Source organism: Rattus norvegicus, chromosome 12 (genome assembly GCF_036323735.1).
Source record: "Rattus norvegicus strain BN/NHsdMcwi chromosome 12, GRCr8, whole genome shotgun sequence".
NCBI lineage: Eukaryota > Metazoa > Chordata > Mammalia > Rodentia > Muridae > Rattus > Rattus norvegicus.
The window spans coordinates 12,605,665-12,629,245 of NC_086030.1; the positions used below are offsets into that span (position 1 = coordinate 12,605,665).

General features: G+C 42.1%; 1 protein-coding gene across 10 annotated transcripts in view; it reads right to left on the reverse strand.

Annotated features, from left to right (window-relative positions):
* Pan3 (poly(A) specific ribonuclease subunit PAN3) overlaps window positions 1-23,581 on the reverse strand; it is a 124,232-nt gene that overhangs the window by 92,830 nt on the left and 7,821 nt on the right. For 8 of the 10 annotated variants that reach the window (XR_010056399.1, XM_063271439.1, XM_346914.10 and 5 more), the window contains exons 2-4: window positions 6,639-6,760; window positions 4,512-4,578; window positions 2,671-2,741 (exon numbers count right to left, since the gene is read on the reverse strand). Coding sequence is in view for 8 of the 10 variants with exons in the window: in XM_063271439.1 (XP_063127509.1) it covers window positions 2,671-2,741; window positions 4,512-4,578; window positions 6,639-6,760 (260 nt within the window). In the remaining 2 variants the exon portion in view is untranslated. Of the gene's footprint in view, window positions 1-2,670; window positions 2,742-4,511; window positions 4,579-6,638; window positions 6,761-17,549; window positions 23,565-23,581 lie in introns of those variants that run through there. The other 2 variants (XM_039089927.2, XM_039089930.2) reach the window with 2 other exon arrangements.

Consider the following 23,581-nt stretch of genomic DNA (forward strand, 5'->3'; position numbering starts at 1 on the left):
AAACATCTTTTCTTTTCCCTATGTGCGCTCATGATCTAGAGAATTCACTGCTACTTTGCAACCATCAAACATTTTAAGTTTGCACTCGTTAATGTGTTCCCATATTGTAAAGACGTGACTGTTGGGACCAGCCCACCTGAGATTTTGGACAGTAACTTACCTTACTTACAGGCTATGAAATGATAGTGAATGACCTGTTCTCCGATATTATCTTGAAGTATCAGTGAGTAATTATGCTACCCTGCTTAACAAGTATGTAATTTAATTAATTATAATTTGTATTTACTTCCACGGAATTGCATCATGCACATACCCACAGATAGCACATACCTCAAACTACGGAAAGAACCCCATCTGTCCCTCCCTTCCACAGTGTCAACAGCAGCAAAGGAGATTTTGCAGTCAGGTCCTAACACTTGATGTACAGGCACTGCGGTTTTTAGAGATGAAAGACAACGTCCTGCTTAGGCTGTGCCTATCGTTTCACAAGTGGGAAGATTACAATCTATGATGGAACAAGGTCACAGGTTAGAGGTCCAAGGACCTCAGAGTAGGCCCTCTATAATTAATCTGCTACTATTAAAATACATCCTAACACTGAAGGCCAGGCGGGACAGCTCCAGCCTATGACTAGGTTTCAGGAGGCAGAACAGAGTCACTGCAAGTCTGGGCCAGCCTGGGCTGCAAAGCACTGAAATCACACGCTGTTTCCTTTATTGTTTTCTCCTAAGGAAAAAACAAACAAAGCAAAGCAAACAACAACAACAAAATGCCGAGTCATGTGCTGTATTTTTTCCCCTGAAAATCTCCATTGACTTTTTTACTCTATTATTCAAAAACAGCTCTAAGTAGTGTATTTCAGCTGTTTAAGATGCAGCCAGCTATTAGTTTCATTTTCACAGGAATGTTTTTAAATACACAATTACTATTCTAATTTCTACTCAGGTATCAGAAACAACACTTAGTAAGAGAAAGCTGTTAGACAGACCATTAAGACAAAGGGAAGTCTTTTTCTAGAAAGAGCGCTAGATAACTCATTTCCAGGTAGTGCTGCTTTTCCACTTTGCTGCCATGACAGCTTCAGTGCTACTTCTCTTACTGCCAACACGTCTGCTTTACTGCATCGCAATCTGTGAGCAAAGTGTGTAAACAAAACGAGCTTTATTCTTGGTGAAAACCATCACAGATCTATGAAAACCAAGCCCAAACCATGCATCTCTCAGGCCTAGCATTCAAGCATTTCCAATTACGTTCCTGCTCTCAAGACGGAGAGAATGTTCAGTGCACTGAGTGCTCGTGATTACACATGGCCTATAAAATGTCTGTCTTTGAAACACCCAGCTTCTCAAGTTCTATAACTTACTGAGGTATGACTAACAAAGGCACAGGGCTATACGCATGTTTCACACATGCACTCATCAAGTGTGGGAATAAGCCTAGTTATGACATCATCACCTCGGTCTACCAAACGCTCACCTACGCTGCCCTCTGCCCAGATGCCTGCCTGTCCCTCAAACTCCTGTTCAGTTCATTCTTAATAAAACTAATATTTAACTTAGGGACTCTCTCCCACTAGTTAGGTGGAAAGAGTGTTTAAACATCACAATAACAACCATCAAGATCCTGGGTCCAGCTGCTACTGGTCCTAACCAGATGCCCAGCTTCTCTGACTATCCACATCAGCATGGCTCTCAGCGAGACCCAAAGGCATCAAACTATTCATTTCAAAGTGCCACAAAAATCAGTCCTTATAAAACTCTACAAACGGGGGGAGGGGGGGCTGGGGATTTAGCTCAGTGGTAGAGCACTTGCCTAGCAAGCGCAAGGCCCTGGGTTCGGTCCCCAGCTCCGGAAAAAAAAGAAAAGAAAAAAAAAAAAAGAAAAGAAAAAAAAACCTCTACAAACGGTCTATAACTTCAATAACAAACTATATCAAATTAAATCAAATTTGGAACATGAATGGGTTTTAAGGCTTAAGCATGGTGGCACATAGTTGTAACTGAGGAAGGAATACTGGGAATTCAAGTCCAGCCTGAGCTAAAAGTAAGACTGTATCGTCCCTGTCTTCCTTCCCCCATACCCATTCCACAAAGCAAAATTAACAACAAATCCATAGAATTCTAATTAAAATTTAGTTCTAAACAGTTGGATCAATTATGTAAAGTTGTAAATCTTAGATTTGTTTTGTATTGAGTATAAATTATGGAAAACCCTTTGAAATTTTGTCATAAAGTATAAAAAAAAGGCTAAAATGTAGTTAAAATTACCTACACTGCATCATATTAACAGCAACAGAAGAAAAATAAAAAGCAAGCAAAGGATTTCATCCCTTTGCATAAAATTATTCACCCCATGCACACAGACCAGAGACAATTCCATTATCAGAGAGGAGCCATCGGGCATGGAGGTGTCGCATGCCACAATCCCAACACTGGGGAGGCTTAGGCAGGAGAACTATCATAAATACAAGGCCAGCCAGAGCTATGCAAGATCACAACTCAAAAAGCTAAAAGCAATGAGAGAAAGCAAAAAGATGAGGAGAAATTTAAGTAAAGGCGAGAACACTCAGCCCATAAAAGGCCTTACTCCCACTAAGGAAAATGCTGGCACTCAGTACCCATGTCACCTCTAAACCACATTTAGTTGTACTGGAATTTCAGTTTCACCTACCTTCCTTCTCTGGGAGATGTTGAGGGCACCGAAGTCATTAAACAAGGATGAAGCAGATGAAGTCAGAGGATCTGGAAGGCAAGTCACACAGGTTTCCAGACAACTCAGATAACAAGCAAGGCTGGTACATGCTAACCCGGCAGTGCTGCCCAGAGAAGCAAGCTCAGTGCTCACACACCTGCGTGTTCAATGCAGGAGACACGAACTGACGCATACTTCACTCAGCCTACAGTGCTATCCACTCAGTCAAGTATATATCTTTTTAGTCACACAACTGGGGGTATGGTTTTGAGGGAAGGAAGTCTAGTTATGTTAAAACTGAGTCCCTGGGATAATAAAGGGAGTCCAAGAGACCAGGCTCAGATAAGACAGAACAGCTAGGCCTTCAGACCATCTACTCTACAGACTACTCCACAGTTCTAAGTTTATCAAGACTTCTAACGTGCTTGCTAAGCTTTTATTTTAAAGATGAAAATATTCAATGTTACAAAACAAACAGAATCCAAAGGTTTTAATATAGGTTCAAAGTGCCAATGCTCTGCAAACATTACAACTCTGAATTATTACCCACTTTGCAAATCAGAATTTTTAAAAACACAAGATTTAGAATAAAGTACTTCATTTTCACTTCTGGGCACTAATAGATCTTGTAATTTTTACTCTTATTATGTATGAGATCCCAAAGCCTGTACTGAATGCCCTCACAACACAGTACACAGACATTTTCGCCTAGTTTCTCTGCCTTCTTCTAGCTGGAGTTTTGTGGTGGAACTGTTTGCTGGAGTTTAAAAGATTTGATATGAAGTAAGTAACTACAAAAAAAGAAAAAAGATAAACAGCAAGGCAAAATGTTTTTACATGATACATACATTTTAGGCATTCAAAATATATATTTATTATATATCATTTGGGACCTTGCAAAGCATTTAAACAATACTGGAAAAAGCTAAAAATATAGGAATGCTACAGAAATAGCATCTTTCTTTTTTTTTTTTTTTTTTTTTTTTCCTTTTTTGATTTTTCAAGATAGGATTTCTCTGTGTAGCCCTGGATGTCCCAGGTGGAGCTCCATAGACCAGGTTGGCCACTGACTCAGAGATTCACCTGATTCTACCTCCCACTCTGGGATTAAAGGCGTGCACCACCACTGCCTGATACAAAGTAGTTTCTAACATTAAAATGTTCCTTTCTTCTTCAGCAGAACACGAAATTCCTAAATAATATAGAAACTTCATATACAAAAAAAATCTATCACAGAAAACAATCAACATGTAAATGTATTCATTATTAGTAATTTTTTTAAACATTTTATTGATCTTTGTAACTAGCATTATGTGTATATGTATGTGTATGTATGTACACGCACACACACACACATTTTTAACCAAGGAACACTTTTTAAAATAAAACATAGGAAAAATATCTGAAAATATAACAAGTTATTTAAATGCTTATAATTTTTAAAATAATTCCATTGCTAAGATCTATCCAAAACAAATGATTCAAAGTACTGGCAAAAAAAAAAAAAAAAAAAAAAGACAAAAATTAAAAACTATTCACACATAGAGTCTACTAGAGTGACACTTCTTGTAAAAGAACTATAAGGGCTATAAAAATAAGCATTAAAATTTAACATATTAATCAAGAAGTATCATGATTAAAATATTTAATGTAATCTTAATATTCTATTTATTAAACATGAAAAGAAAATTGGGTGATTCAAAATCTTGATTAAATGATATTTTCTAATTAATAGTTATTCATAATTTCTAAATTATCTACTATGATCATATTACTTTCAGAGTTACATACACATACTCATGCACACAATCAAATCTTACCGTGGCCTGTGTATGGCTTGGCACTGTCATTTAGAAGGCTTGGGGAGCTGCTACTACTAGTCATTCTCTGAAAAATAAAATATGCATATGGAGCCATTGAGGAATGTGGGATAAAAGCAGCCAACAGTGAGACTGACTAGGCCAAGCTGCATCTTCCCCTTCCTTTTTAATGATACAGAAACTGAGAGAGGAGTGATCTTTCACTTCACTGACTGACAAACTCATCTTCCCTCCTACACATTCTAGTACTACTGCTCAGATTACAACACCTATACAAAGACTCCCGGGAAGCACATCAAATACTTTCTTATCAGCCAGGCATTTTAAAGCCGATGCCATAGGCCTATTCTGAACTTCAATTCTGTAACTCACTAGCATGGGCGAGACAAGTGAGTTTCCCTGTCCATAAGGCATAAATTCCAGCACTCATTCAAGAAGGTAGAAAGTAACTATACGAAGTCAATATATGCTCTAACATCTCGCAATTTCTATTTTCCCTCATACACCTTCTGTCTGCCCAACACATCTTCTCTGCTTTTACAACCCACTGCCTTTATGTCTAATCTAGAAGATCTTAAAACCAATAAATCCTATATATGAAGCTAATTCTGTCTCTGAAAAAGTAATCTTAAGAATTTTTCAGCTCTAGCTTAAACCCTGTGACCCCAAACTTAAGTCACTTGGCTTCTTACTCAGTTTCTGCATCATTAAAAGGGGAAGCAGGAGGACAAGTTCTTGAGACAATTTTAGTATAAAATTATATAGACGACATACATAGTAATACACGTGGTGGTGTAATCCCAGAACTTGTAGAAGCCGTTGTGGGGATCATAAGTTCAAGGTGATCCATCCTTGGCTATGCAGCAAATTTTTGGCTAGCCAGAGCCACAGAAGGACCTATTTCAAAATTACTATATATTAATTGATTACTAAAAACTAAGACATTCAGGAATGGGTAGAAAGCTCAGTGCCTAAGCTCTTGCTCACCAACAGTGAGGGCTTAAAGCTGAATCTCCAGCGCCTCTGTAAAAACCCAGACATGGCTTAGCTTACTGTAGCCCAGCACTGCTGGATGGAGACAGGTGGGTCCTGGGTGCTCTGGCTGGCCAGGCTAACCAGAACAATGAGCTTCTGGGACAGTGAGAGAGCTCATCTCACTGCAGTACGGCAAAGTGCAATAAAAGAGGTAAACAACTGGCACAAAGCTCTCGTCTCCATGTATCATGCATGGGTACCCACACCTGTGCCATACACATACTCGACACATACATGACACATACATGAGGAGAGATGTGACTCCTTCATGACTACGCATGCTTACTTAAAGGCTTAAAGTCAAATAAACCAAAAGGAACAGAATGACACTGAAACATCAGCTTTTAATAAGTTAAAAATTCAAAAACTATGGACTTCCTGAAGTCAGTCCAGGACTAACAAGAAACCAAAGAGCCTGTGTTTTAGCATCCTATTTTAGTTATGGGGATCTGGAAGGCACCACAGAAACAAAAAAGGGCATGAGACTTCTCTCACTAGTGTGACCAAGTTTTCCAAAGAACATTCAATACATTTTCCAAGTTCATTCTAATTCTACAAAATTCTTCTTCATCTATCTACAAAATGTCCCCAGTGTCACACACAGCTATGACAAAGAGAAAAGTCAGCTGTAAGAAGCAGAATGCATTTTAAACATGCAAAAGCTATGATAACTTCACTCAAACACTCTGGCTTCAAACTTAACAGCTTTAATGTAAATTCAGAAACCTGCAGCGGAGCACTAGAAAGCAAGCTCAGGAAACCATCAACAGTACTGCCAGCTGTCTGGAAAGGTCAGCAAGATGTCTGATGAATGGGCATGAGAGATTCTCTTCCCAACACTGATAGCATATGCATGTCTGTTTAAGCTTTGAAAAATTTTACTACGAGCATCATCAAGCTTTAATTAAATCCACACTATCTACATGCAACTAGTCTCTATCTATCCTCTACTCACCCCGATTCCACCACTCTTCCCAAACCCTACCTTGAAAGCTCTCACTCACTCCATCCCTAATGACATCCAGTCTTAAAGTCTGCCTCCCACCCCAACAGTTTAAGAATGGAGGACAGCTCAATCCACCCTGAGAATACCTGCATCAAGGGATACTTTGTTTCTACCGGGCTTCCAAATCCATTCACTCCAATGAAGCTGGTGCTGAAATAGGAATCTGTGAGGCTTGTGTCAGTTAAAGCACCTCCATCCATTCCGGGAACTGAAAGAGAAGGGAAATGCGAGTATTTACAAATACTTAAAAAGACAAAACACAGATTTTCTTTTCTCCTTCTGAATAAATTTCAGAGTCCCATAATGTTACATTTGCTTGTTTACCAGGTCATAACCCAAGACTAGATTAAGATTTACTTAACACTAAAAAGCTGTTTTAAAATTTGCATGTTTGCTACCTCCTCCCAGCCTTCAGAAAAAAAAAAATTTTCCCCCAAGACAGGGTTCCTCTCTGTAGCCCTGGCTGTCCTGGAATTTGATCTATAGACCAGGCTCGCCTCAAACTAAGACTTAGATCAGTCTGCCAAGTGCTAGGAATGGCATTTTTATACTAGTCACTTAGTAGACACGCAACATGAAGAGCCCACACTTGGGTATCTAGCTTCCTAGTCAAGTTCCTCTCCTTTAATTTAGCAAAGGACTGGAGACTCCTAGTCACATCTCTGGAGTTACATAAACAGAGACCAGTTTGTCAAGTCTGTTTCTCTTTCACAACCAATCTGAAACTGTCTTACACTACCTTGGAATTCAGAGAGAAACTGTGAAGGCCACAAGGGGCTGAAGAAAAAAAAGAAAAAAAAAGAAAAAAAGAAAAAAAGCCAGTGTTCGTTCTGTGCTGATGTTAAGGAAGAAATGTAGAAGACAGTCAAACTAGCTGGGCCACAAGTCCTGGATAAGGTATTTTGTTATTCTGAGGACTCGGCATGCAGGTCTTTTTACAATGTCCTATGTGTTAAACCACGAGCCTCGGCTGATCTGAGCAGTCACTGAGAACTTAACAGTCCTCACCTGAAAAAAACAAACTAAAAAGCCCACAAAGCTAGAGATACAGCTCAGTAGTGACTGCTTGCCTTGCACGCAGGTAGCCCTGAACCCTATTCCCTGCACTGCACAAACCAGGCATGGCGTGTGCTATGATGCCTATAATCCCAGAATTCCATAAGGGAAGTTGAAACCTGGGAATCAGGATTCAAAGTCATCCTCTGCTACATAGCTAAGGTTGAGACCAGCCTAGGATACATGGCCCTGTCTGGAATGAATGTATAAATAAATAAACAAATAAATAAATGGTATTACTTTAAAGAAAGTGTAATACACCAAAAAATTATAATAAATGTTAACATATCCAGTGAAGAATTACCATGAAATGATTTAAAATAATTATGATTGATGGGCAGAATTTCTTTAAAATAGCCCTGGCATTCCAGGTCTGGCAATACATACAGGTCTATATATCAACCCATCTCAACTATTCAGGAGGCTGAAGTAGGGGAATCACAAGTTCAAGGCCTACCTGAAATACAACAGAGTAAGCTCAAGGCCACAGTGAGACAGTGGTGTCATACTTTAAAGGTAGGTGGTCAGTCAGTGCTGTAACACAGCACTCAAGAGGATAAGGCAGGGGGTTGGGGATTTGGCTCAGTGGTACAGCGCTTGCCTAGCAAGCGCAAGGCCCTGGGTTCGGTCCCCAGCTCCGGAAAGAAAAAAAAAAAAAAAGAGGCTAAGGCAGGATGCCACCTTGGGCTACATAGTGAGTTTCAGGCCAGTCTGGGCTGTGGAGTGAGACAAGCAAAACAAGCAACCAAACACTAACAAAAAAACACACTTAAAATAAAATAGAGGGCTGAGAACTGGGCAATAGAGACCTTGCCTAGCATGAGTGAGGCCATTGGTTTGTTTTCCCTAGTATACATGAATACTCCAGAAAAACAAAACTGGACAGATTGGCAAAACACCTACCCCTATTAAAAGTCTGGTGTCCTGGGGTCATTATACTCTCAAGTTTAACGTTTCTCTTGTTTAAGGGGGTAACAACACTGAAGCCTGTCCCAGCTTCAGGACTGATCTATGTAAAGCTGAAGGACAACTACTGAAGAGTAATAAACACTCTGTTCACTGCTGGGCCACGTCCAGGGCAGCAGCAGGGTCAGCAAAGAGGAGCTCGCCATGCCAACTCACAGCAGAAACAAGATGCCCCTTCAAAAAGACTTCTGTTGCTGTAGCAGGATGGCAGCCCAAGACCCACTATGAACCACACACACAAGAAACTCAGCTCAAACTATCACAGGATGTCACCACAAAACCTGACCAACAGAACACTGTGACGTTACAGGGAGAAAAAGAAAAACAAAACAAAACCCTTCGGGTCAGATCAATGCATCCCTTGAGGGGATGCTAAGAATCCAGGGGTCCATTAAAGTCTGAGGAGCACTTTGGATATTGGAAAAAGCTGCTGAGTCAAGGCCGTCATGCTCAACATGAACCATGAAGATATCTGTAGGGGTATAACCATCTGAGACTGTCTGTGATGTACCTCACGAACTAGGACAGCTTCCATAATAATCCAGATCTCCAAAGGAAGAGAGAGAACAGACGGAGCACTCACAGCAGAGGAAGTCCAGCAACCACACTAGTGAATTTCATACCCTATTTCCACCAACCTCTCTCACCTTCTACATATTCTCCTTCATTAACACCAATGTCAATTGTTCAGGCCAGCCCTACCCTACCCAGCCCTGCCCTGCCCTGCCCTGCCCCGCCCCGCCCCGCCCTATCCTATCATCTTACTCTTCCCTTTTCCTTCTCTCTCAAGGAATGTAGACTGACCTGGTTCACACGGGCTCTCAGGCTCAGCTTGCAACAAGATGGCACTATTTTACATTACTAGGAAGTCTGTGTACACCTCTCTCCAGTCTCCCTTTGGCCACACCCATCCCCACTCTGTTGCTGCTACACGCTGCGCTATGCTACACTCTGCGCTATGCATTTATGTGCTCCTCTTCGATCTAACACTAATCAACAGTCTTACCATTAAGTCTGTGTCACAGACAGTGTTCTACTCTGAGACTCTGACGAGGACAAGGGGAAAGCCTGGTGTTCTGAGCACCAATCTGAGACGAGAAAGTCACCTCAGTCTTACTACCTAGTGTCACCATCCCCCCCACTTCATGAATACTACAAGTATAATGAAAGAAAAGTAACTTTAAAAAAAATTAAAATTGGCACAACTGTACACAGTGGTCTACAGACCATGCCTGATCTAGACAATGACTTCTGAAACCACCATTACTACACAGAAAGACCCTGTCTCAAAAAAATTACTTAAAACCACCTCTAGATGTCTAAGTCCCCAACTCGCACACACACCCCTCCCTCAATTAAAATAAATTTTAAATTAACCACAAGAGCCAGCCAGACAGGACAGTGCACAAGCCGGGAGACCTGAGTTCAATACCCAAATTCCATGATGAAAGGAGCAAACATATGAGCCACACACATTCACATCCATGTTCAGGTCATGTTACAAGTGTCCCCTCCCACACATACAGCACACACTCACACATGGTTAAGTGACAGGAAGAAAATTAAGACCAGAGGAAAAAGAAGAATGCTATGAAACACTACTCCCTCCACTACTGGCCACTGCACACTCGAAGCTGTGGTAACTTGTAAATATCAAGTCCATCAAAAGCCACTTCCCCGGCTATACAGGCAGTTAATGGCTGCTGGGGAAGAGACATTTTCTTCAGTGATGGAGTCACTAGTAATATGTCCATGTTGCTATAGCAGCCCTAATGAAAGCCATGCAGCCATTAGGGCAGAAAGGGGACTGGAGGAGCTAGTGGGAGAGATGGAGCCAGTAGGACAAAGGTGACAAAAAGGGCAGCTTGAGCATGACGGCAAGTAAACTCTGTGTGCACAACACAGCACAGTAAAACTCAGTGTGGAGTTAATAGGCCCCGACTGAAAAACTTTTCAAAGTTGGGCCAGGCATGGTGGTGCACACCCTTATTCCTAGTACTTGGAAGGGAGAGGCAGTTGGATCTCTGTGAATTCAAGGCCAGCCTGGTCTACAAGGCCAGTTCCAGGCCAGCCAGAGCTACATAGTGAAACCCTGTCTCAAAAGAGCAAACAAAAATAACTACTTTTCTTACAAATTAATTTTTTTTTTGGTTCTTTTTTTCGGAGCTGGGGACCGAACCCAGGGCCTTGCGCTTCCTAGGCAAGCGCTCTACCACTGAGCTAAATCCCCAACCCCACAAATTAATTTTTTTCCAAAATAAAAGGATATAAAAAATGAAGGTGGTTAAATAATTCATCTTTCTGTGATATTATGACAGTTCTCTTTTGGCTGATTCCAGATCCTGGCAGTGTTCCTAAGACTTCTAACTTGCCAAGCAGCTGGGGATGCCAGATATAACTTTTGATCTAATATTGGATCTCTGACCCTGCTTTCTGACACAGTACTTCGAAATCTCAAAATGTCATATTCTAATGAAGTAAGTCTTGGGAAAAGGTATCACCAATTATCACCAGCTAAGCCACTACTGCCAGAATGAACTGTCAGTTCCACCTCAGCGTTCCTCCAGGGAAGAGGAAAGAGCTACTGATTGCATTAATATCCATCATGCCCCTGACCTATGGGATTCGAGCAACTATCAAACTGAACCAGAAGAATGGCACCCCCAGAAGCTCGTCCGTCCGCCTTGCCTACCTCTCCATATAGCTGTGGATGTTATCCTTGATAGACAGGCCCGAGTTCTGTGAGCTGCACGGCAAATTCTCAAACCCAAATGATAGATAGGATCAATCCCCAAATTCGTAGCCAAGTCAGACAGAAGAAGAAATAACCCAGGGACCTGCTACTTGCAATATGTCTGCAGTGTGGGAGCAGAAGGAAGAGGTAACCTTGTAGGGACACAGATAGGTGTCATCATCACACCTCGTCCAAGGAAGTGTAGAGCTGGAGAACAGCGGCTTTGGAGGCTGTGAGAACAGACCAAAAGCTGGCTATCTTCCCTTAGTACAATAACCATTTATAATATCAAGTGGGAGAGGAACACATCTTACAGCATGGTTATGCATACTTACATAAACACAGAAAGTCTGACTGAATAAACAGGCCAAGAACACCACCTAGTGTTGTGAACAAAGAGGTTGTTTCTTTTTCTGACTTTTCCACAAGGCAGCCAAGTTCTCATGCTAAGGATGACAGACTTGAGAGCACCATTGTGAAGCTCCTAACCCACGAGCCTTGGAACAGTGCTTCCCACCTTTCCCTAAGGGAGTAGAATGCAAGTCTGGGTAGCAGCAGCACAATTCCAGAGTCTTTGGGGGGTGGGGGGCTTTTAAAGACAAGGTTTCTCTGTGTGGTCCTGGCTGTCCTGGAACTCACTCTGTAACCTAGGCTGGCCTCCAACTCAAAAATACCCTCTTTCCCCCTCGGATGTTGGGATTAAAGGCATGCACCACCATACACTGGTATACATTTTTATTCCAAATGCTTTTCACTACAAATAGCTTATACCAATTTTTTTTTTAAATTACCAAATTTGGGCTGGAGAAATTCTCAGCAGTTAAGAGTACTTGTTGCTCTTGTAGGGGACCCTGATTCAGTTCCTAGAATCCACATGATGATTCACAGCCATGTTGAACTTCTGAACTCCTTAGGTACCAGGGTATGCATATAATGTATATACATATATGCAGGCAAAATACTCAAAAAGTAAAAATATATCTAAACTTTATCTTACATTCTAAATTCAATTTCCTCTACTTATTTTCTACAAGCCAAAACACCAGAACAATCAATCTTTAACGTGCCAGAATTCACATATACAGTGCTATCCCCTCGCAGTAGCATTTTCTTGTTTTAGAAAATTGCAGTTTAGAGATGAACAGAAGGGAATGCACACTATAAGCAGTTAGAGGAAAAGTACTAATCCGTGATGCCCCTATATGGATTACGTAGATAGATACTAACATGTTTAACTTAGTAAGAACAAAAACAACCCTACCTCAAAAGGTATCAGTTCGGGTTTGTATATTTAAATTAGGGGCAACAAATGCTACTGGCCAGATAAGATCTTTTCACTCCTCCAACCCTAGTTTTACCCTAAGTAATTTACAGTCCGCTTAAAGCTTTCTGTCTCCACAGAAGCCCAGTGCCATCTCTGCTTTTACTCCCCTGTGTACAGCACTGTGAATGCACCAGCAGACTCACATGTTAAGTCCCATCTGCCGTGTGTAGCAGTTAGGTCTAGGGTGGTGGTTTAGAAACCAGGGCTCTGTGGGGAGAGCACCCAGAGAACCTCTGAATACCCGAGGAGCTGCTCCTTCTTTAAGTACTGTTTGTCAGCTCACTATTTGGGACTTAAGCTCGTACAGTAGGCCCAAAGACCAGGCTAAGTTCAAAAGAGGGTCACTCTTGTGAACAAATTCTCCAGAGACCAAGTAAAACTAACTAACCTGTTTGTTTCCAAGAACTCAGGATGGGGAAGAAAAAAAAAAACTGAATCCAATTTCAACACTTATATCTGATTAAGTCATTACCCAAAGAAAAGATAATCTCACGGTATTGATAGTAACGAATTAGATATTTTTCTATCACTGTTTCCTGGCTCTCACTGGGTAATTAACTTTGAAATGACCAATCTGTGCTCTGTTCTTTTGTTTCGGCTTTCTTCAGCCTCTATCTATAAAAGTCAAATTTCTACACATGGCCCATGAACACTTCTATTTCCTCAAATGAAGTGAGAATTCTGGAATTCTCAATTCTGGAACTGAGAATAAAATCAACTAAATGTTAAACCGAATTTTTCTAACATTGTCCTCCTATATCTCATTCACCAGGGAAAGCCACATCACTTTGAACAGAGAGCACTCCTCCCCAAAGCGCGAACCTGCTGGCACACTCAACTTCAACACCTCTGTCTCCAGAGCTATGAGTAATAAACTTGTTCTTTCTTTCACTACAGCTGCAGAAAAAGACTTGTTCAAAAACTAGTACTCAGAAATGGGGTGTCAATCAACAAAGGCCAAAAAATATGGAAGCAGCTTCAGAACTAAAGAATAAGCACAGGCTGGCCCGTAAAAGGGGATTCTGGTGAAGGTCAGTCAATGGAAAGCCACAAGCAGAAGAGCCCCCGTCTTTCTAAAGGAACTGAATGCCGGTAGAAGGATGCCAGGGAGAAGGCTGGAGAGATGTGGAGAGACATCCACAGCTGAGCGTGGGAGAGCACTTTCTACTCCGCAGAGTCAGCTGTGGCTCTCAGCACAGATGTCGGCAGCTCACAACCAGCAGAGAATCCAATGCCCTCTCCTGGCCTCCACAATACCCACACACAGCTATGGATAAAGTAACAGTAGAGAGTGTTCTGGAGCGTTGATTTGGAAATCAGAAACAAGACTTAGGTAGGAAAGGGGAGAAGACAACATCCTTGTAAGGTGGTAAGGATGGAGCGCACCTGGGTCCCCAGCACCCAGGAGACCGAAGCAGGAAGTTTACGCAGGTTCCAGGCCAACCTGGCTATATATAGTTAAGACTCTGTCTCAAAAGCCACGTAAATAAAGTGACAAAGACTTGACAGAATTGTGTCTGTCTCCTAATGTCTCCTAAACTTTTAAGCAGAGAACTGCAATGTTTGATGACTGCAAACTCTACGCAGTGTTTAAGATGCTAGATGGTTCATCGTAACTGTTCACAGGAAAATGTTTGGATAAACAAACATCCAAAGATAAAGTTTATAATCAAAAGGAAGAGAATTTAGAAAAGAAAAAGTCTGTATTTGGCCATTTGCAGGCAACAGCACTAAACAACCTTCGACATAATCAGCCTCTGCTGGAAGAATGGCCTTCAGAGTATTCCAGTTATCTCCCACCACAGAACCACAGTGTCACGGCCTTGGTGACAGAGGCCCAGAGATACCAGGACCTTAGGTCTCCTTGCCCTGGGCCACCTCAAGCCTCTGTCCATTTGCATCCTTGTGTAGTGTGCCCTGGCTATTACTCCATCATGGCTCAAGCTGTGGCTCAGCTGCCGCTGAGAAAGGAACAGCAGCAAACCTGGGTGGTATACAGGGGTGTGTAACTTCAGATAACTCAAGTGTGAACCTACAACTGAGTTTAATAGTCTTTCAAAGAGTTATAGTTTTAAAAAAACAGTAAAAAGGAGATTACTGAAAAAATCAACTTAAAAACAATTGAGTACTGATACAAACTTAATACACCAGTATTTCTGCTGAAAACTGAATGCTGGGGTACTCAGTTTTTCTAAAGATAATGATCACATCACAAAAAGCATTCTGACAACTGTAATGGTTAGTACTGTCAACTTGATAGACTATAGAATTGCCTGGGAGATGGGTCCCTAGACATGCTGATGGGAAGATTGTCATGACTGCATTGATCAATGTGGGGGAGGGGACTCATCTTTCTAATACTGGTATTATTTGCCTCTGCATGCATGTGCACTCATACAAATTCCAAATAGGTGCAGGTACCTACAGGACAGAAAAAGAGGGTTCGATCCCCTGTAGCTTGAGTTGTAGACAGACCGGGAAATGGGTCTCTGCAAGGGCAATGCGCAGTTTACACCCTTAACCTACAGAGAAGCTCTGTCTCCAGCTCCTGGTTGTAGTCAGGGAAATCCCATGCTGTCTGGGGTGACGAAAGTCAGCAGAGCTAAAACATGCACTCTTCCCTCTGTTTCTAAACTGCCATCACAATGTAGCCAGCTTTCACAAGATCACACAGCTCTGACTCCTCCCCCACATCAGGGTGGACTATAACCTAGAACTGTGAACCAAAAATAAACCTTTTCTCCATTAAGTTACTTTTGTCAAGAGTATTTTATCATAGCAATAGGGAAAAAAACTAAAACAATAGTTTATAAACATCTTTACATAAACTGAGCAGTGATGGCACAAGTCTTTAATCCCAGCACTTCAGAAGCAGAGGCAGAGCGATCTCTGAGCTCACAGCCAGTCTGGTATACAGAGCGAGTTCCAGGACAACCAGGGCTACCCAGAGAAACCCAGTCTTGAGAAGCAAAGTCAAACAAAAAAAGATGTTTGCATTAATCATGTAATTACTCAGCTGGAGTTGTGGCGCATGCCCTCTGTCACATTTGGCCTAAATGGCAAGCTCTAAAACAGCCAGTACCTCAGAGTGAGATTCTGTCTCCAAAAAATTTATTTCAACTCTTTTTTTTGTAGACAAAATGATATACCTACTATATCCTTTTTGTTAACATTTTTCTAGTTATTTGGTATTGGGAATTAAACCCAGGGCCTTGTACATTTTAAGCTCACACCATCACTGGAGTTCCCTGGAATGGTTAGCCAGTTGCCAACTGAACAAAAGCCTCTGAGCATGCATGTCTGGGGTTAATAACCTCAACGACCCTAATGAGGTTGGAAAACCTGCCCACAAAGGGTGGCACCACTCCCTCCACAGGCATTCTGGACTACATTTAAAAAAAAAAAAAAAAGTCAAGCATCCATCACTCTCTGCTTCTTGATGCAAGGTGACTAAACGACTTCTAAGTTCCTGCTGCCTTGACTTCCCCACCATGATGACTGTACCGACTTAAAGTATGAGTTAAAGACCCCGATATGCTAAATAAATAAATAAACCCCTTCTTTTGTCACTTTCTAGTTTTAAGACCTTGAGCAAATAATTCTATTAAGGTTTTTTACTTCTAAAAAGGAGGCAATCTTAGCTCATGGGATCATCATCATTTAAGTTTTCAAAAATACCTGAATGATTTATCTTTTTAAAACCATGTACCTGAAGCCCTTACCAACAGCCTCCTACAAGATTTACACTGCTAGTTTTTCCAAGCTCTGGCAACAGGGACATTTCCTTACAAATTGCTGTACTGCTACAGAGCCTGCTAGTCACCACTTAAGGTCCTAGGCTAGACATACATTCCAGGGCCAGGACAATGTCAGCACACACAAAGCCCTCGCCTCTATTCCCCAGCAAAAGAAAAAAAGGGCAAAGCAAACACACACACGGTTTAAATAGCCATCATTTAAAAATACAGGTATACAGTGAAATGTTATGCAGTCATGAAGAAAAGGGTATATTTCTATGCAAATATGGGACAAATATGGGACAAAATACAAGCTAAACAATCAGATTAAAAAACTGAAAGTTCATCAGGCTCTCTGTATAGACTCATACCTGTGTGTACGAGTGTGCACTGACGTAAGGGCAATATAGACATGAATGATAACAGACAAATACAATGTTTGTGAATGGGAATAAAATGAACTAGGAAAAATCACAGTCATCTGGAAAGAGGGCTCTGAGAATTTAGGAAAGAAACAAACTTTTTCTCACTTGTATTCTTTATCCTCTAGATTTTTAGGGTTAGAGCCCTCCATCTTTTGTTAAAGGGCTTGCCTGGAATGCAGGAGGCCCAGGTTTAATTCCCAATACCACAAAAACCAGGTGTAGAGGGACACACACCTACAATTCAGCACTTAGAAGGTGGAAGTAGGTGGTTCAGAAGTTCAAGGTCTGCTACCTGCTACACAGTCAGTTCCACATCAGCGTGTGATTCAATACAAGACTCTCTCCAAAATAAACAAACAAAATTTTACACTTTTAATTCCTAAGCTATCATTCTGATCTTTAAAACCTAGATTCTTCTTATTCTGAATATATAGTAAAATATTTTTAGATCAATAGAAGCAATATTTTTTCTTTTAAAAAGGCAAGAAAGATATAACAAAGAGACATCAGACAGACAAGGGCTGGGGAATGTGGCTCAGCTGTATGGCGCATCATGCAGGAAGCCCTGCTTTCATCCCTGGCACTGCACAGTCCAGGCATAGCTAGTGGAACACACCTGTCACCAGCACTACATACAGTTTGTGAAAGCAAGAGGACCAGAAGTTCAAGGTCAGCCTTGGAAAGCTAACAGAAGAGGTCAGGATATGAGCTGGCTCCAAAGGTGAAGGGAGGGTCTTCCTGTAGAGGACTGTTACCTGCCTTCCAATGACACAGAATCGATGAGATCAGACCCTTAGCCACGCACCACTGTTCAGGCGCCGACCAGGCTTTCGTCGACGTTCGTCTTCTTAAACTCGAGTGTATGTAAAGCACTGCAGTGGTAAAGCGTTTAGGTTATGTGCCGCACACTCTCACTCTCCTATTTTACAGGAAGAGAACTGTATTTTCCCATGAGCAGCCCAGGTCACAACTGTTTTGTACGTCATACCACTAAAAAAATTTACAATCTTGGGATTCCCAGCCCAATACGAATTCCTGACACCAAAAGGAAACACAAGCACTAGGTTAAGTATTCCATCGTCCTGCACCCTGGCTTACTGAACTACTCTCTAAGACACCAAGGGCTGCAGAAATGCTCAGCCTGTCAAGCACCTGCCTGACGAGCACGAACCCATCACCCACGTAAGGAGCCAAATGAGGCCATTTGCACCTGTAATTCCAGTGTCACAGAGGGGGGACGGGTCCAGGTTCAGTTAGAGACCCTACCTCAAAAATACAGTAGGAGACACAAGTCTCCTAACACCTACAAAGGCGCCACCACCGCCGGTGTACATTCACATCCCAATCCACCTGCAGCACCTGCTTCCACGATGAGAAACACCAGGGCTAAGACACTGCACGCTGAGTCAGGCTCCAAAGCTAGTAAGGAAGCCATCTGCCATACAGTTTACTTCCAAGTCATCACTGGTAAGCACATCAGCAGAAGTGAAAAGGAATTATGTTTTGATAAAACAAGCAGATCTTCTGGATTTCAAATAAAATCAAGCACATAAAGCATACACTGACAGACACATCTCGGCTAGGAAGCCTGAGCACCCTCTAGAGTAAAGCCATCTTGAAAAATCCAACTACTTGAAAATATAACCCCATCAATAATTTATTTGAACAGAAACCACACACCAACAGAAACATGACTATGAAAACCAAATGCCTTTAAATTCCTTCATAATAACCGCCCTGACTGTCAGAGCACGCTTACTGTTAGCACACTGCCTGGTCAGCAAACAGAGCAGAGCCTTCCTACACTACAGAACAACAACAAACAAAAGCTACCGCCCAGACAAGGGTGAGACATCATGGCAACTTAATGTACTAACGCCTTCCTGGCTCACTCTTGAAATGCCTGCAAAGTAAGGATAAAGGTTTTCCCTCACATTTCCAAGGTTATTTTAACCCTACATGAAACACTAACAAAATATTCCACTAAAGTGAAATACTAAAGATCCACGTATAAGTCACATCAAACAGGGAGGCAGGCAAAATGGAGAGAGTCTTGCCCATCAACTAGCCTATACCCCACACATGATAGCAATGCATTTTTAAAAACTCTGTATTTCCCTACTATATCTTGTGATATTATCAGCATTGACTAATTCAATTAAAATCAATACAGACATTTACATTCTAACCACCAGAATAGCTGCAATTATAAGACAATGGCAAACTGTGAAGAGAAGACAGAATAACCAGAATTCATAAACTTCCACAGGAGAAAGGCAGAGGGCCAGTGAGGCTGAATGCCTACCAACTCCAACCCTGGCTACTTAAGCAAGGAACTCTGCAAAATACACCTAGAATCCTTCTTATAATTAGATTTGTATTTGTATGTGTCTATGTCTGCACATACATATGTGTAAAAGGTGACGGAAGAGGCTGGAAATGGGCATAAGATCCCCGGAGCTGAATTCTAGGGGTTTGGAAGCTGCAGGCAAAGGTATGAGTGCTAGAAACTGAACTCCAGTCATCGAGATCAAGTGTTCCTAACCACTAAGCCATCTCTCCAGCACACATACATAACTGTTTTTCTTCACAGACAAAAAAATTAAACAAGTGCCCACCAACAGTACTAGAAAGCAAGCGACGCATGCGTACAGTGTAACATTCCTCAGAAATGAGCTAAGAAGCTCTTCCTACACAAAAGCAAGCAGCTCATCCATCCTGTTACCATGTCAAAAACTGGCCAACTTTGTCCTCTTCCGCCAGAAGAGAGCGGCAACAGAACAATGAACTCGGCTATCAGGCAGAAGTTTTTACACAAGCCACAAAGGAACTACATGACTGTCTTTTACCGCATGCAAGGTCTGAAAAGCGGAAAACAGAGAGAGAACGACCAATTAAAGGGGAAGCTAAGCAACAGGATTTAGGAAATCTGCAGCCTCACTCACCACCTAAAGGAATTAAGAGGACCGTTTAGGAGCCAGCCCTTCACCTTTCTACTCAGCACCAATGCACCAGCAACTTCACTGAGCACCACTGGTCAGCAATGCTTCCGTTCTTAATGTCAGTTAAGGCTGACACACCTTACTGCTGAGTACTCTAAACAGGAAAGGATCTGTAACACTAATACATACATACACACACACACACACACACACACACACACACACACACACACACACACACACACACACACACCAACACTCTGGGAACGTTGGCAGGAAGACTGTAAATGTAAGAGCTGGAGGTTGGGGACATTGTTGAAATCCTTTGTCTTCTGGATATGACGCAGCCATGGAACTCATGAACTTGTTCTTGCCCAAGATAGAACCTGTCTACACTCCAGCAGGAATTGGGGAAGAGTTCATGAAGCCCCTCCCCTAGCCAAGGAGCTATTGGGGGAGCAGAAGTCATTTTTCCTCAGAGGTGTAGTCATTGGTAAATGGCCCATGCTCCAGTAAATAATCCCACACCAATGCTCTTACAGGCAGCCCTTGTGCAACTCAGTGTGTTATTTTTTAAGAAGCTAAAAAAAAAAACCTGAAAGTAGGAGGGGATATGCCAGGAAGAAGGGTCCCAAAGAAAATAGGAAGATAAAAGTTAAAAAAAAAATTTTTTTCAAAATACATTATAAACACATATGACACTGCCAAAGAATAGAGAATAGAAAGAAGAAAAGAGGACAGTGAGAATTCCGCTTAGGGCATTTACAGACCCCTGACATTATAGTCCTATCCCAGGACTGACCCAGAAGTCTAAGAAAGCAAAATTGTCCGGGTGCCCAGGTCAGACTGCCTTTTCAGGCTGGCTGCCAAATCACCTCAGGACTGTTCCCTGCTCCCAGCAGCTACTGCTCAAGCAAAGCCAAGTCCAGGAAGCATGACCCACAGCCAAGGAAACGGATACAGGATGTATGCCACTGACTGTCACATAATGTAAAATCTAAGGAGCCTTGACAAACACACAACTACATTTCAGAGAGCATCCTAGGCAGCCTGGGGGCCTCATAGTGGAGTTAGAGCCACACATTCACAGCCCCTACTCAGACAATAGCTGAGTAGTACCAACCTCTTAACATCACAAAACTGTAAAATTACCAGTGTCCAAGTCAAAATGGGAAAAGCCAAGGTAAGAGACTTAAAGAGTGCATAAAAGCCACAGGGATAGGGCTGCCTGAGGCTCTGGGGTCCAACTCCCAGCCCTCCATGAGCATAGGCTTAAAATTCTCCACCAGATGTGTACTTGCTTGAGACAAACTACCCCTTTTCCTATCTGCTCCTTTCTGGAATGCAAACATCTTACCCCGCACCTGTGTGACCACTCAACTCTGGAAGCATCAAACAATTTTACAGACTCTGAGATACAGAGGAACGTGCCTCAGAAATCATCACTCACCCACATCTGATCTAGATGCTGCTCTAGACTTCACCCGCATGTTTATAACGGAGGGACTTAACAGTCCTGTGACTACTGAGATGGAAGGAAGATATTGGGCATTATAAGGACAGCATCTGAGAGTTCAGAAGCCAAGTGCTTCCACTTGAATGTGACTCCCACCCCCAAAGTTCATGTGTTAAAAAATCCCCAGTGTAACAAAGGTGGAAAGGAAGGCCTAATAAGAGGTGATCCTGCCGGGCAGGATGATGTACCCCAGCATCTGTACTCAGGAGGCAGAGGCAGATGGATCTCTGTAAGTCAGAGGCCAGCGTGGTCCACAGAGAAGAGTTCCAGGACAGCTAGGGCTACACAGAGAAACCCTGTTTTAAAAAGCAAAGAGGTAATTCTATCACAAGGTGTTCTCTCTCATGATTGGACTGATGTTACTGAAAGACAATATTTATCCCCAGATGAGACTCACAGCAGAAGCAGCCTGGACACTCTCTTGCTCCCACACTATACTCTTGTTCTTTCTGCTGAGGGTGGTACCCACAGCATGAAAGACCTTTCCATACAGGCCAGTACCTCCAGTAGACTTTTCAATCTCGGAAACAGATACTGTTCTTTTCCTTATGGCTTCCTGTAGCCCAGTAAGCCCCTAACTCTTGAAACAAAGGACGATCCTGAACTTTCTGAGCCTCCTGCCTCTACCAAGTGCTGGGATTATAGGGCTGCAACTGAAAAAAAAAAAAAAATACATATTTCCTTATTGGGGCAAGTGGGAATGCAGTTAGTCTGACATCAGAGGACTTGCAGAAGTTGGTTCTTTCCTGCTACCATGTGGGTCCTGAGGATTGAACTCAAGTTATAGGTTTGACAAATGCCTTTACCTTCGAAGCCATCTTGCCCGACCCCGAAATTCCTTTTTTTTTTTAATTGTTCAATCTATGTTTTCTGTTATAGCAACACAAAATTGGATGATTCTAGTTTAAACAGGTACTTCAATTAAAAGTGTGTGTGTGTGTGTGTGTGTGTGTGTGAACATACAATTCCAGAGGCCAGAGGAGCATGAAATCGATCAAGTAGCATTCCTACTATGAAGAGACTGTCCAGTTACATTTAAGATTCACTTGAAGAATGCTCTAATAGCAGATCAGCAACTAACATAATCCAAGTGGCTCTAAATGGCAATATTTGGAATGTATATCTTAAAAGTTTAAGAACAGAGACAACAACTAAGTGTAAAAATTCAGAACAGCCATTAACTCAAGCCTATCACAGTGGAAAGGCCAATGACAAAGGAGGATGGTGGCCAATCACATTAAAGAAATGTCACAAGGCCAGAAAGAGTGACACATGCCTTTATTCCCAGCACTGGGGAGGCAGAGGCAGGCAGATCTCTGAGTTGCAGGACAGTCAATGCCCTGTCTCGAAAAACAGACAAACCAAAAAAGAGCCACAGGATCCCAGCTATTTAATCAGATATCAATGACAGTATTTAAATGTCCCTAGCATCTAAAGATTCTGTCTCTCAGTTGCTTTGTTTCTCAGAAAAGGATCACATCCCACCCCCCACCCGCCTGAGAGGCACCCCTAGGGTTTACTCCACCTAACATAGTCCCTTCAGCTCCTCCTTTTGCTTGGTTCCATTGTATCCTATCTTTCCAGTTCTTAGGTCGTACTAAGACCTTAGAAAGATCACATATTAAGGACCAGCATTGTTAAGTGTCCTTGTTTGGAAGGCACTTACTGTGCTGGTTAATTTTTGTTAGCTGGACACAAACCAGTCACACAGGCAAGGGAACCTCAGTTAAGAACTGCCTCTAGGGCTGGAGAGATGGCTCAGCAGTTAAGAGCACCCGACTACTCTTCCAGAGGTCCTGAGTTCAATTCCCAGCAACCACATGGTGGCTCACAACCATCTGTAAAGAGATCCGATGCCCTCTTCTGGTGTATCTGAAGACAGCTACAGTGTACTTATATATAATAAATAAATCTTAAAAAAAAAAAAAAAAGAACTGCCTCTAACAAACTGGTCTGTGCACATTTCTGTGAGCCATTTTCTTGATTGCCAACTGATGGAAGAGGGCCCAGTCCATTAATGGAAGTGCCACCCCTAGACAGGTGGCTCTGGGCTTAAGGTAGCTGAGTGGGTCAGAGAGACAGTAGGCAAGCTTCCTCCTTGGTCTCTGCTTCCGTTGCTGCCCCAGGTTCATACTTTGAGCTTGTGCACGGTCTCCCTCAATAATGAACTCCTAACATAATGAGCCCTTACTCCTCCTCAAGCTGCTTTTGGTTATGGGGTTTTAAAACAGCAACAAAAAGCAAACTTGGACAGATACTGCTCTTTTCCAATCCTTACCAACCAAACATTATCCTTAAATTAACTGGAGGCACAGCTTCATTTCATAAA